The sequence below is a fragment of the Anneissia japonica genome, unplaced genomic scaffold (genome assembly GCF_011630105.1).
Source record: "Anneissia japonica isolate Jap-2015-1 unplaced genomic scaffold, ASM1163010v1 scaffold287721_len753485_cov172, whole genome shotgun sequence".
NCBI classification, from domain to species: Eukaryota; Metazoa; Echinodermata; class Crinoidea; order Comatulida; family Comatulidae; genus Anneissia; species Anneissia japonica.
Genome location: NW_022699480.1, coordinates 26,950 through 41,641, shown reverse-complemented (window position 1 = coordinate 41,641; position 14,692 = coordinate 26,950). Strand labels below are relative to the sequence as shown.

Genomic DNA, 14,692 nt, shown 5'->3' with positions numbered 1-14,692 from the left:
GGTTAAATACACAACATATTTTTAACATTGATTCAATGTTGAGTATATGTTGTCAACATGATTTTAACGTTTCAACTACATTTCAACGTTGATTCAACGTTGAATTAACGTTGTGTGCCCGCTGGGGAGTCTATCTGTAAGACAATTCTAATAGCAAAATTGAACACTTTCTTATATGAAAAAAGTTCACATTCATCAAGTTTTAACTTTCATGCTTACATTGTTATAGATCACTACAGTTTAATTACTGTAGTCCCCTTATCACATCAGTTGTGTAATTGTTAATTGCTTAATTGATCCATTATTATTTAATTCATAGGTTATTTAACCATAAAGCACACATTCTTTTATCAGATAAACTGCCATAAGCCCTAATCAGCATAATTAGGTAATTAATTTGTTGTTATAATTTAGCTATGTTAATTTGCAATACTTTCTTTTTTTTTGAAGCCTATATTGTGACAACTACAGAGAACTGTTCATCAGTGATATTAAAAAGGAGATAGTATCTTGCTAGGAATGGGTTTCTGTGTTGGTTTAATCAGGGAACAGTGAAATTACATGGAAACACCTCGAACCGAACATCAAAGGTTATAACCTGCGGTACTGCCGCTCTTATCATAATCAACTGATAAACAATTTACAACTAATTACAATTGCTTTGCGCATGCTCGCTATCGTGTTCTCATTGTGATCGATGTCGTATCATACCATGATTATACCAGGGAACAGTTAAATTGCACCACCTAAATGTTATACAGAAACAATAAATGGGGACTAGGCCTAGGCCTACATTGTGATGATTGTTTAATATTTTGCAAATATGCTCGATAGCTAACAGTCTATATTCTATTTAAAAATACCAATCAAACAGTAAATCTAGAGTATCAATATTTAAACTATCAGCAGCTTGACATGGATTCGGGCCTAGATACAAGGACGGTGAACGTAACGTGTATGCCTGTCACTTACGATCAGGTATAGCCTAGCCCTATATTGCCTAGTACTTTTGGGAGGCTCCTGACCTTACAGGCGACCTAGCATGGACGTTTATTGTGAATGCTTTTCCGTTTAGCATAGAGTACTAGAGTTGTGCACCTCTCTGTGGTTATCGTAATACAGTCAGCAGATACAACTCGCTAGGACTGTTAATCATGTATCCAAAATATTATTTTAAAAAGTAAAATTATATTATGCCTGTGTTCACTGTTAAATATACTCGTGACAGTACAGTATATGTGGGATGGTGTTTTGATGCAAGGAGTTGGTAGTTTATGTTGCTGTAGTGTTGTACCCTCTCCTGTATGCTGTTTTATTGTTATTTATTAAATTTATGATGTAATCAATTAACAGGGGAAAAAAAATGCTTGCGGTACACCATGTATGTACTCTAGTTCTAAAAGAAATTAAAGAAAATTAGGTGCAGCCCTCAGTGTTAAATCAAAAATATACTGTGACCCTCCGTCCTATTTTTATGCCCATCCCTGCAATACACTTCTTTTAGAACACCAAACATGAATGAAATGCGAGGAAAAGAGTTACAATTTAATACATTTATTAACAATATAAAATGAAAGTTATTCTACAATATTCATTGGATGTTGCCTGTTTGGTTTTTAAAATAAAATTACCTGTACATTTTATCTAATTACCATTACATTGTATCTAATTGCAATAGCAATCCAATTATAAATTATATTTTCTAAACTAGTTATATTTATTAATAATTCTGTCTTTTTATTAATAGCACTTTCAGTGGTGCAGCACTGGTTTCACAAGTGGATTAAATAAACAAAAAAAATGAAAGAAAAATAAATCGGAATGAAAAGACGTTTTAACAATAAAAATGTATGCCGCCAGGCTCAATATGCAGTTAGGAAGATAGCTCAATATGAACACGAGTATGACGACAGATAGCTCGGCCTAGGTCAATCACTGGATTTTGTGCGAGTCCGACGCAAAATATAGGTTCAGTGATGGGCGAATATCTCTGATAGCCATAGTTGCTCGCTCAAGAGACTTAGGGCATTTGTAAGCTAAATATCAATCTTTTAATACATAGAAATCAGAATGACGAGCAATTGTGAATTTTGATAATATATAGTCTAGAAAAGTAAGTAATTTGAAACAATGCCAGTACACATACTTACCAAAAAATGACTTATAATTGCTTGCTTAGTTAAATCTCACTATGGAGTTTGATAGGAAATGCTTTTAAAACATATGTAAAGTGCTTTTAAACCAGTCGTTATGCACTAAATTGCTGTATATTTGTAAAAAAAAACCACAAAAGAGTTTCTTTTTTAAAAACGACTGGTTTGAAGCCTAAGAGAAATTTTCTGACGTTGGTGGTGATATTTTCATCTTTTTCGCTTGACTGTCGGTACCGCGTGTTTAGGCACAAAGAACTAGGACACAGCAGGGGCAATTAGACAAGAACAATAGCGAACAATAGGTACCTAATAGGATTAGCACGCCTTAGTATTTTGAGATCATTCCATGTAATTTCACTGTTCCCTGGTTTAATGTAATAATTTCACCTATGTATTTCCTTCATTAGAATATATACACTCGTTAGGTTTAAGTTCATGAGTTACACTATGACATATTGTGGATCCAGCCCATAGTTTCCATACTCACATTATGTTCAAACAATCATGAAAGTTCATCAAGCCAAATGGAGGCCATTTTGATTAGTCAAAAGTTTTGTTCTAGATTGGATGATGGTTAGCATTGGGTCTATCAGGACAGGGATACTGTGTCTTAATATTATGATGAGCAGGCTAGTGAATGAGAGCTGCTCTCAATAATGGTGTATGAAGCTTAGAGACTTGTGTCATTATATATATATTTTTTTAAATCTCATTTGCATCATCCAACGCCTTTCATCAAACAGCAAGTAACTTGCCAATTACAGGATGGAATGATGCTTTATAAAGCAAGTCTCTTTATGAGGCTTAGGGAGTGGATTTTATTTTAGTTTTAAGAAAAATTACTCAGTTGTTGGATTTGAACCTCGGACTCTAGATTAGAAGGCAACCACCTTAGCCACTAAGCTATACACCACTACAAAGCTATACAACTCCACTCTACTATATTGTCAGTAAAGTGATTTAAAAAGAAATAAGAAGTATGGGACCAAGCAGGGAATGTTGTGGAACAACTGCATTCATTTTATGGACTGTGAAGTTTTGACTATTGAGACTATTGCAATCAGCAAAATGAAATGAGTATTCTTAAAATTTGGTGAAGCCATAGGCCTGTAGTTTATATCGCTCTATGTCTCTCAACACCAACATTTGTATATTGTAGTCTAGTAGGCCACTGGCAGCTCCCCCACCCCGATATCGTTCCTAACTACTATATAATGAAAATACTGTATACCTAGGCCTACAAATTTAAAAAAAAAATTAAAAAAAATGTTTTTCTAAAAAATGTTTAAGTACCACATATTGCTACGATTTGCCTATCAAATAACATTACCAATGTGGTCTGAAATCACTGTTTTGGTCCATAAAACTCACTCCCTCTGAATTGTTCAAGTTTAACCACCACACAAATTTGACCCAACTTTATATTTTCTGATTTTTTTAAAATCATGCATCATGCATAGGAACATTGACACATGCAAGGCTCTGGCTCTTAATCTATACCATGTTGTTATAACACTACAGTATTAGAAAAGCAGCACTGTAGGATTAATACAAGTATTTTACCAAAGAATAACAGTTAACAGTATAATTTACCTTATCATCAACAGTTTTGATGAATTGATTCCCTGTGGGCATATCTTACACCTAAGGGTGCATTCGGGCGAGTTTTTTGAGGAGTCTACAGTAACATGGGATAAATCTGGAAACGGCCATTTCCAGTTCTAGCCCGAACAGGTGTTAAATCGCCTGCTGATATTGCAGTGTTTTGGAGGAGCAAAAGCAGCATGCATGAGCATCAGGGAGCATTTATTATCACTTAATCCCCTTTGATTGTTTCAACATGCGCCAGAAGTAAAGTCTGTTTCAATTTTTACCGTCCCTACTTCTTTTACAGTTTCCAAAAACAAAACTGAAAAGCTTGATAAAATTAGTTAACTGAGGGCTAGCCTAGATTCCAGATTCTTACCTTATTACATACGTCCACCACATACATACATGATCGTGGTACCACTGCTTTCGTTTAACAGTGGTAGTAATTTTCTGTTTTTAAAGAACAAACGAATGAAAGTTTATTCATGGTTTATATGCCCAAAATGCACATCTGCGATTTATTGGGAGCTTGCAATGTATGCTTTATTATTGTTGTAGCTTCTTCAGTGATTTAATTACTTGATTTTGAGACAACATTATGCAATGGACCAACGCCAAAGTCTGATATAGTCAGTTAAACATGCAAGGTATCGCTAATTAGCTTAAACTTCGTTAGCGCGTATCTCAAAATTTTGCATTTACTGTAGGTCTTTGTCAATTCTTTCTTTATTCAATTCAATTCAATTTAATTTAATTACAAATGAAAATATATAATTTGGATAATATAAAATGGTAAATATCAAAAATTGTACACACATTAAAAAGTGATTATCATTATATAAAAATATTTAGAGAACAATACTGTATATAAAACATTCAAATTCGGAATAATAAATTACAAAAATTCCATTGCACAGATTTAAAAATTGATTATATAATAATAGAAGAGACAAAAAATAAGAACATTCACAATAATTATTACCAAAAGTAAAGAATTGCACAAATGTTAACAAAGGAAAGAAGGGATTACACAAAAGAAAGGGGTTGTAAAAATGTTAAAAGGGGAACATTACAGAAATATAAACAGGAAACTATTAAAACATTTTTTTAAAAGCAAACAAAAACATCAAGAAGGTAACAAGTGAGCCAAGCATAGTAGTTGTCACATACCATATCTTTGTCATAGAGTTGTTGTTATACCATGCAGGAGATATTTACCATATTATTGTCAAGAGGAGTTGTTATACCATGCACGGAATATTTTACCACCAAACACAACAAAATTTAGAATGAACTTCTTAGATCTTTTATTTCATATTAAAATTTATGTTATTACTATTATTATTAATTTTATGAATCCTATTGATTAATCAGGGGCGGATCCAGAAATGTCCAAAAGGGGGGGCCGGAGGGCCGGAAGGGGGGCCGAAAGTTGGGCCAATTGAGACAACACTGTCGTAGGGGGTCCGGGGCATGCCCCCGCGAAATTTCTGTGTTCTAGACGATCAAACATAACATTTGAGGCATTCTGGGCTATCATTTTTTTCTATTTCTCTCTTTTTTTTTCTTTTTTTTTCTTTTTTTACCTCCCAAAAGGGGGGGGCCGGGCGGGGCCGGGCCTGTCTCTTATACACATCTAGATGTGTGGCCGGGGCCGGGCCGCCCCCCCCCCCTAAATCCGCCCCTGTTAATTGAAATGGAAAAAAATACACAAAAAACAATGTCAAAGTAAGCATAAGGGCCCCTGTCATTACCACTTTTATTGTAGTCATTCTCTGTTGACAGTGCAGTAAATTTTAGAATTAATTATTTATCTAGTTAATTTGTTGAAAACTTGTATCTCTGCAGTAAACATGACTAATTAGAATCATTAAATCTCTATTTTGTTTATTTTTGTCAATCAAATGATTATTCATAATTAATTTGACAGCAAGCACAAATATGAAAGGGTAGGTTTGCTAGTGTAAAACTTGAATATTCCTATTTCTCATAAATCAATGCATTGATTTATATCAGCATTATTTTGTTTTCATTAGAGCCTTAATGAATAATTCATCTAAGTTGATAATAAATACTATTTCCATATGTATTCCAGCCAGACTAGCAGTTGAATAATTTCTGTCAATCTTCCCACAAATTTATACCAGTAGTTTAAAAATTACTTTATGGTCTCCCATTGAAAGGATTTTTATAAATAATTATTAAATCTAAACTACCAATTTTGATACTAATCTAGTTTACTTTTTCAGAATCCCTTCTTAGCACCGTTTTCAAGTGTATTTTTTGTTTTGATTGTTAAGCTTGTTTTATGAGGGATAGTAAAAGAAATGAAATAAAATGAAACCATCCATACATACATTTATGTAGTGATCTTATGTGAGAAAACAAATTCATTCAACTTCTTTTTTTTTTTAGTGCTGATGTTATTGTTCTGTGCTTTTCTATTGCTGACCCGATTTCTCTGGCAAATGTTAAACGTGTTTGGGCAGTGGAGATTAATAGAGTGTGCCCTCGTACTCCTGTCATTCTCTGTGGAACAAAGAATGATTTACGCAGCTCCGATATACAACTTTTGATGAAAGACCGTAGCAAATTCAGGTACAAGCTATTTCAATTTATAATTCATAATTTCTACCTTCTATAACATTAATTGACCTTCACCTCTGCCAGAATTGTTTACACATACCGAAATTACATTCTCTACTAGAGAAACATTCAAATGTTTGTTTTGAGATTTGCAGCAGTGCCCTGCACTCTGTCTAAAATTACATTTGTTATACTTACTAGCAGGGGTTTATTTATGAATTTGAGTAGCAGGAGAAATTTGAAAGTAACAGGAGAGTAAATTGAAATAGGCCGGTTTATAGGGGGGGTGTGCCTAGGCCCCCATCGGGGTCCAGGGGCAAAGCCCTGGTCGGGGGTCAAGGGGGTAGAGTTTTTTAAGCCCATTTGATGGCATTTCTCTACATCATTTTTTTTAAGAGTTTTCAGAATCAACTATGAGCTGTAAAAAATACATAGGCCTAGCCTAAATAGATACTGTAAACCAGAAACTTTCGCGAATTGATAATTTCGGCCGTTTTCTCGACATTAAACTTTCGCGAATCTCAAAAAACCTAAATTTAATTCATGAGAGGAATATCATACAATAGCTGAAAATATCGTATCGTGAGTTTAGGCCTAGGTTAGATAGGCCTACAGCCACTGTGTAGGCTATATCTAGGCCTTTGGCAGGCTTAGGCGCCATATAAGCCTGCAGCCTACCTCAGTTGCTAGGACTTAGCTGGCTATCCCAGGCACAGATAAGAAAGAGACAAGTTTACACACACATACACTACTCACTCATATGATATTCCATAATTTTGTATGGTATTCAAGCATCCTACAAAATGAACAATGTTTATCAATGTTATATTAACAAATTATTTTCCTGTAGGCCTAATACCGATTCAAACACATTGATTGATGATGATTGAACATCGTGGTATGTCATATGGTACGGAAAATTAGTTTCCCATTTGAACTTCTTAGTATACACTGCACAGTGGTTGCACATGTGCAATCACATGCAGTGATACTCACAACCTCATTAATTAGTGTACTTACTGAGTAGGTTAGAATAGGCCTAGAATTTACGAATTTTTCGAGCTCAACATCGGAATTTAAGGTCAGAATATTGATTCAATAATTGAAATACATTCTTTTTTAGTTTATAAACATTTAATAAAATCCACCAAAATAAATTGAAAATACAATTTTTATAATTATGAAGTTGTTTACTTTTCACAAATATGTTGAAATTTGTGGGGATTCACCATTTAGGCCTATGCGCCCTAGATCTGCGTTGAAGAAAACATGTAAGGAGAGCAAAAAATAGTTCTAAAATTTACGCAGATATCGAAAAGGAATGGATACCACATTGGAAAAAAATGTCTCATGTGATGTCGTGAATTGAGACGATTTGGGCTTGCTTTGCCGTTTAATCATTGTAGGCCTACTATCTATAACTCTGAAATTGTGAGTGTAAACAGCATTCAATATAGTTGGTTCGCCTTGCTACCTCCGCCACCGAGTGTAAACGAATTTGAGCCAGTGTTGGTTTATTTTTTATTATTTATCATTTCCGAAATATCTATGTCATCACAAAGAGGGCTAGTAAAATAAAAATAAAATGAAAATAAAAGGTTCATAGTCATACACAAATTAATTTAAAAATGACGATCTGTTTTTTTCTTCTCCGCGGTAAGAAAACCCGGAAGCCCAATGTACGGAAAAAGAGTTTGGGCGATGTATATAGTCATCACCTGAGCACGTGGTGGAGGAGAAATTTCTATTATCTTATTGGCTAACAAGTGATTTGGAGGCGTGGCTTCTTTGATGGACTCACCCAGGCGCGACTGCCGAACTTTGAACTTTAGCTTTGTTTACGCCGTGAGTTCATGAAAGTCAAACATGGAGTCTGAGAATTGGTAGACATTTTAACGAACTTTCAACAGAAAGGAACATCAAAATTGGTGCATACTATTGCAAATTCACTTCGTGTAGGTAAATAAGGTTCTTTACAGGCCTGTTGCACTATTTATATTGGTGGTTTTTGTATAAATTTTTGTACAGCATTGATTGAAGTAGCCGGCGAAAACATCGTAGTAGCCGATCAAATGCGCCGGCCGCCGGCTCTTAAATAAACCCCTGCTTACTAGTGTAATAAATTTCCATTCCTTTCCTTAGTGTAATATATTTAATATATAGAACATTTTAGAATTACATTATGTGTCCAAATAAACAGTGTAAACCACATTGATAATAATAGGAACACATGACACCATGTAGAATCCAAGAGTAATATTTGAAAGCTTCTGGAATTTTGGGTACTGTATAGGCAATAAACCTAATTGGTTAATTATGATGTAATGTGACCAATGAGGAATGCTCTTGAATGCTCTGGAGTTTAGGGCTAATATAAGGTGAGAGCTTGGTCTTTCGAGGAGCTCTTTTTGGAAACACATGTTTATGTGAATGTTATTGTGTTGCTTTGAGACCGGATTCTTGTTGGAGTTTATACAGAATAAAAGTTTATTTAGAGTTGTGTTACAACATTGTGAGCGTGTTTATATTTTATATGTCAAAGAGGGATTCCTAGTCATTTCTATGCTGCTCGGAAATACGTCAAGTAGGAATTCATGACAAGTAGCAATATTCTTATATCAATATTCAATAACAGGAGCATATTGTACTTCATTAGTTTTACATAATGCATAACACTGCAGTACTAGGTGGTGGCATATGTTGATTGAAATCAAATATTGTTATTGTTTCTTGGAATTTTACAATACTACACGTACATGGCACCAAATATGTCAAAAATTTTTTCTGTTTGAAGTCACAGATGCTTGGGTTATATAAAAGATACTCTGGTTATATACCAGGTTCTGCTGGCGTGAAAGTAAATCATATGTAATTTGGTTTTAAATTAATATATTACATTCTGTGCATTAGACATAGAAGTATTCATTTTTGCGTTTTTTTTATCTTTAAATCATTAGTCACCATTGTTCACGACATCGACTCTTTGACCCCAAGAACGTCTTAATGCCTAGCTACGGTAGGCAAACTGCTAAGGACATAGGAGCCTACTACTATGAAACCAGTTCATATACACAGTACGGCATCACTGAAGTGTTCAACAGTGCCATTCGTGCAGCTTTGATTCATCGCAGACACCACCGCTTCCTACACTCAAACCTACGCAAAGTGCAATGCCCTTTGCTTCAAGCTCCTTACCTACCAGATAAGCCAAGGGAACCTCATGTTCATATCCCAGATTCAACATTTGTTCAGGAAATCGGTAACCTTTTGAATGATACCTCTTGTGCAGATGTGGTATTTTTGGTCCAGGATCAATTTATAGTTGCACATAAGGTAAGTGGCATACCAGCTAAATAAACAACATCATTACAATTCAAACACCATGCTATATTCCCCCATTGTTGGAGCACTCCACACTAATTTATACTGTTGGCTAAACCAGGGAACATAAAATCACGCCTTGAAAATTGAGTTGTGTCCGACCACTACATCAAGCTTTTGCTCACCCCAAGAACTTACTCAAACACGCACTTTGTGTTTAGTTTGGCAAACCATAAATTTTAATTTTCATAGGTATTTGTTGTCAAGCACTTTTGTATTTACCACACAAATTCCTCAACAGCAACAGTACTGTATGTATTTAAACACGCTTTTTTGTTTTCACATATGACTTTGTAAGATGCATCTTCAGTTGATTGCACAAAAGGGCAAATCTGAAGTTTGCTATTAACTTATCATCTTGTACAAGAGTGACTGCTCACTGTGCGTTAAAACTGAGGTTACCTTTTTTCAGCGTTTAACACTTTGTGTATGCACCTTTCAGACGAGGCTTTTTGTTGACACTATTAAATACAGTACGCAGTAGCGTAATTGGGTTTTCGGCAAGGGTTCATAATTCAATAATTAATACCACTAACAGAAAAAAAATAAAAATAGAAATAAATATTAAAAGTTCAATAAAATGTCATAAAATTGAAAAGAAATTAAAAATTGAATACCATGATGCAATTTGAACTCACAAACTTTGGTTCCTTAGAACACATTTTTAACTGACCGCGCCATCCATGCGATGTGTCCTTTTAGTGGTAAGTGCAGTTATGTACACTCCTGGTTTTGTTTTGTAGGTGGTGGGGGCACCCTGGGGTGAAACTTAAAAAATGGGCCATGAAAGTTTGTTGGAAATAGCCTCTAGTTTACGTGTACAAAATTTCCTGCATACGCATTCAAAACTTGCGACGGTGGACGCTTTTACAGTTTAGTAATAACAAGAAGAACAATAGGAACAGCAGGTTCTGTGGTCTGCTATGTGTGGACCCAAAAATTGGAGGTGCATCATTTTCTTGGATTAATCATCAAAATTAGGAATGAAATTCACTTTTCTTTTGCCTTACAAAGCACAAATTAAGTTAACACAACTTGACTTTCACCTTCTTAATTTGCTTCTTCTTCAAGATTGTATTGATAGCTGCATCAGACACGTTTCAGCAGCTATTTATGATGGATCTATCGGAACAACTTGACAGCAAGCCATCATCCTCCACAACCATCTTGCCTGCCCTTCAAGAGGCATCCCTGCCTCCTCCTCCTCCTGATAGCTTACAGTACATTAATGCTAAAAACAAGCCAACAACTCAGGTACTACTGTCTTCGTTGGATAGTAAAACTGCTACCATGGACAATACTTGTCTAACAGATTCAGTGTTAAGTAGCTCATTGACAAATTCAGATAAATTGTTTTCTGATCCTGAAACAAGAACTAAATCTTTCTCACTTCTGAACACCATTCAGAATCCACTTGGTAAAACCCTCGATCATGAAGCCTTCCATTCCATACTTCTGCGACAGACTAAGGACCCCATTACTGGCAAGCTGCTTCTTCAACATTATGTTGTCCTCAAACCTGAAATCACACCTGATGCATTCAGGATTGTCCTGGAGTTCCTCTATAAGGGATCGTTGTCCAGTGAGGTCAGTCTGACTGATGTGTCGACAGCATCAAAGCTTCTAGGAATAGGTGATCTTACCCGCCTTGTGGTAAATATAATGAATGATCTTCATTACCTTAACCAGCCTATCAGCGATGCGTTCATTGCTCAAAGAACAACCAAGCTATGCGATGTTTTTTTCATGAAAGGTATGTTGTCAGGTAAGCAATATTTTATTCGTTTGTCATTATTATGGGAATTTTAATGGATAGGATAAAGAAGCGATGTTTCAAAGAAATGTTATGTAGAATAAATGAAATGGTATTTAAATGGGGACAGGGAAGACATGATCAGTAGAAGAGAGAGGAGTTATAGGAGGTGATATTGGATTTGGAAAAGTAAATGGGTTGCATAAAAAGAGAGGGAGCTGGGAGGTGCCTTTTCTGTCTGATATGTTCTTCACCTTCAAGATGCCACATGCTGGTTGGTTGTAAATAAGAAAAAATAGGTAATGAGATTCGGAAGATATGAGTAGGATGAAAGAAATTGATAAAGGGATGAGGTGTACAAAGATAATAGGGTAGGATCAGGTAAAGGGTTATGGGATAGGGAGAAAATTAATGGATATGTTGGAAAAATGATGGAGATTGAGACGAAATAAAGGGCATGGTTAGATAAACATTCGTTTTTCTAGGCCAATTAAAATTAACCTAATTTGATACTGTTAATTAATCTCACTTCCTCAGATATGCTGATAAAAGTTGATGATGGTGTAGTGGTCACTCATAAGAGCATCTTGATGGCCCGTTGTGATCCAATGTTAGCAATGCTCGGAGGTCATTTTAGAGAGAGTTCAAGTAGTGAGGTAAGTTTTGCCTATGATAACATTAATATAATGTTACTAGCTTATGCTCCAGGTTTGGGTTGGAGTGTGCCTTCACAAAAATATTTACAAGTTCGAATAGGCGTACTACCAGCTAAATAAACACTACATAACATTTAACTACAGTGACTGTAATATCTGAGAGTGTATGATTATCATTTGAAAAGTGAGAATGTCTTTTCAGACTCATGTGCATTTTAAAAAACCCATTTCTGCACCAGTACTTTGGTTGAACAACTTACATTATACATACATCATGCTTCATCCATCAGTCAATTTAAATTTAGATTACTCTAGAATTAGACAAACTTTTTACCACCATTCTTTCATCAGCTCGCATTGAGATATTTTTAAAATATTTATGCGCTATACAAAAACGGCATTATTATTGCATCTTTCGGAAAATTAGTGGGTTACTCCGATATTGTTCATTTCAGCCCTTGTTGTGGAACAATGAAACTTCTGGTATTGGTACTGGTATGGGCATTTATATTACGCCTTTTCCTTGCAGTTGTAAAGCATGCGGCAGTTCCCAGTGTTCAGGGAAAAACTTAGGCAGCATGTACTGCAGCATTGAACATGAAAACAAGACTACTATATTGTCAAAACAATTAACAATAAAAGCACAACACACACAAAATGTACAACAGACACAACACAAAGCAAAATAAAATAGGAGGTACTAAGATATGAGTCATTCTCCTACCTTTACCTTTACTCTTTTTTTAATATGGTTATGTTTTTTTTGGTTTTTTTTTTTGGTTTTTAGACATACGGTAGGATCAATTGAGATGTTAATAGGATTTGCCATTACTTTTTATCTAAAAGCCCATGACCAATATATCAGCTGATAAGTTTAGGTGCTGTGTTGCCTGATATATTAATTCAATTATGAATGATTAATATTTATACATTTTTTGTAGGTTGCAATTGAAGGGTTTGGAAAAGAGACATTCTCTGCATTGTTGGAATATCTATACACTGACAGCTGTAGCCCTCTGTGCTACCAGGAGGCTATGAATGTGATTGAGCTGGCCAATTTCTTATGCCTTCCAAGACTGGTGGTGATCATGGAAGATATGGTGATCAAGGTTTTGAAGGAAACCTTTGAGAAAAGTAAGAATGACAAACAGATGCAAAAAGAAATTGCTCGTGTGACTTTAGAAACTATCAATCGGGCCAAGGTATGTAGGAATTTATTTATTATTATCAATAGAAAAGATGCAAGAGATTATCTATATAAAGTCCTATACTAATTGTGCCACACAAAGCAGTGTGTGGCTTCAGGTCCCCTTGAAATCCATTGACAACCTTGCACAATGTGCAACCATCTCTAATCTCTGCAGAGCATATCAGTCCTAAGGAGTACCCATTTAATTTATTATCTTACCTGGTAACCTTTTAATCCACTATCCACTATTCTGCCAGGTACCCATTTAAATATTTTACTAGGTACCCATTTAATTTACAGTCTAGCCCGGTACCCATTTAATCCACATTCCTACTCGGCACCTATTAAATTCACTGTCCACTATTCTGCTAGGTACCCATTTAAGAATCTTACCAGGTACCCATTTAGTCCACATCTTTCCAGGTATAGATTTAGTCCACTACCCTGCCAGTACCCATTTAATCCACTTTCCTGCCAGGTAACCATTTAAACATCTTACCAGGTGTCAATTTTAGTCCACTATCATGCAAGAAACCTTTTAATCCATTGTCTTACCTGGTACCCTTTTAATGCACTGTCCACTATCCTGGAGGTACCTATTTATAACATACATCTATAGTGCACCTGGCCTTTTAGGCACGATCTCCCAATTATCCCAGACGACAAATCGGCGTTCAGACGCATTTTCTATTGTTCTACCAAAATGCGTCCGAAAACACTGTTTGAATAGCACATCATTTGGATGCTGATATTCCGTTTTGGCCTTTGCTCCTCCCCTTTAACTATGGCCGATTGGATGCACCATAATACGCATCCAGACGACTCTCTAAAATGAATCATAATACGACTGAGTGTGCGGTCCTGTACCCAAGTACGGACTTGTTTACCTGCTAGTGAACGTCTCTTTGTACGCCACCTGTGTGTGCTAGAACTGACAGAAGTACGTAAATTAGGGTAAGTCCCTGGGCGATGCTAAAAAAATAGTCGGTTGGGTACTAGGACGTCGACGTTCCGTAGGCCTAGTACCATGCATAGGTGAGACTCGCAATATTCAGTGATTTTCGAATCAATAAACAAATATAACGTTAAATAATCAGATTTCTTTTTTAGTTATTTCTGATGTAGTTGCAGCTGGAGTCGCTGGCCATCATCAGTTTTAACAAGCGCGATCACCATCCTCTGCATCTGTGGTAACATCCAGCACAGCAATTAATTGCTCTCCTTTCCGTTGTAAGGGGATCACATGCTAAGACCCATGCTCCGAAAACGTTGTCCATGATCAAAAGTGGATGAAATTTTGCATTATACTAAGCTAAATTATATTTACATTTTATAAAACAAGGTTTATTAATTGAATTTACGTGAATTTCATGCGAAACAAGTT

General features: G+C 35.6%; 1 protein-coding gene across 2 annotated transcripts in view; it reads left to right on the top strand.

Annotated features, from left to right (window-relative positions):
- The window catches only part of LOC117102973 (rho-related BTB domain-containing protein 2-like), a 52,001-nt gene that overhangs the window by 32,051 nt on the left and 5,258 nt on the right, over positions 1–14,692 (top strand). The window contains exons 4-8 of one of the 2 annotated variants that reach the window (XM_033243427.1): positions 6,159–6,341; positions 9,287–9,662; positions 10,782–11,463; positions 12,001–12,119; positions 13,061–13,321. In XM_033243427.1, coding sequence (XP_033099318.1) covers positions 6,159–6,341; positions 9,287–9,662; positions 10,782–11,463; positions 12,001–12,119; positions 13,061–13,321 — 1,621 coding nt within the window. Of the gene's footprint in view, positions 1–6,158; positions 6,342–9,286; positions 9,663–10,781; positions 11,476–12,000; positions 12,120–13,060; positions 13,322–14,692 lie in introns of both variants that reach the window. The other variant, XM_033243426.1, reaches the window with a different exon arrangement.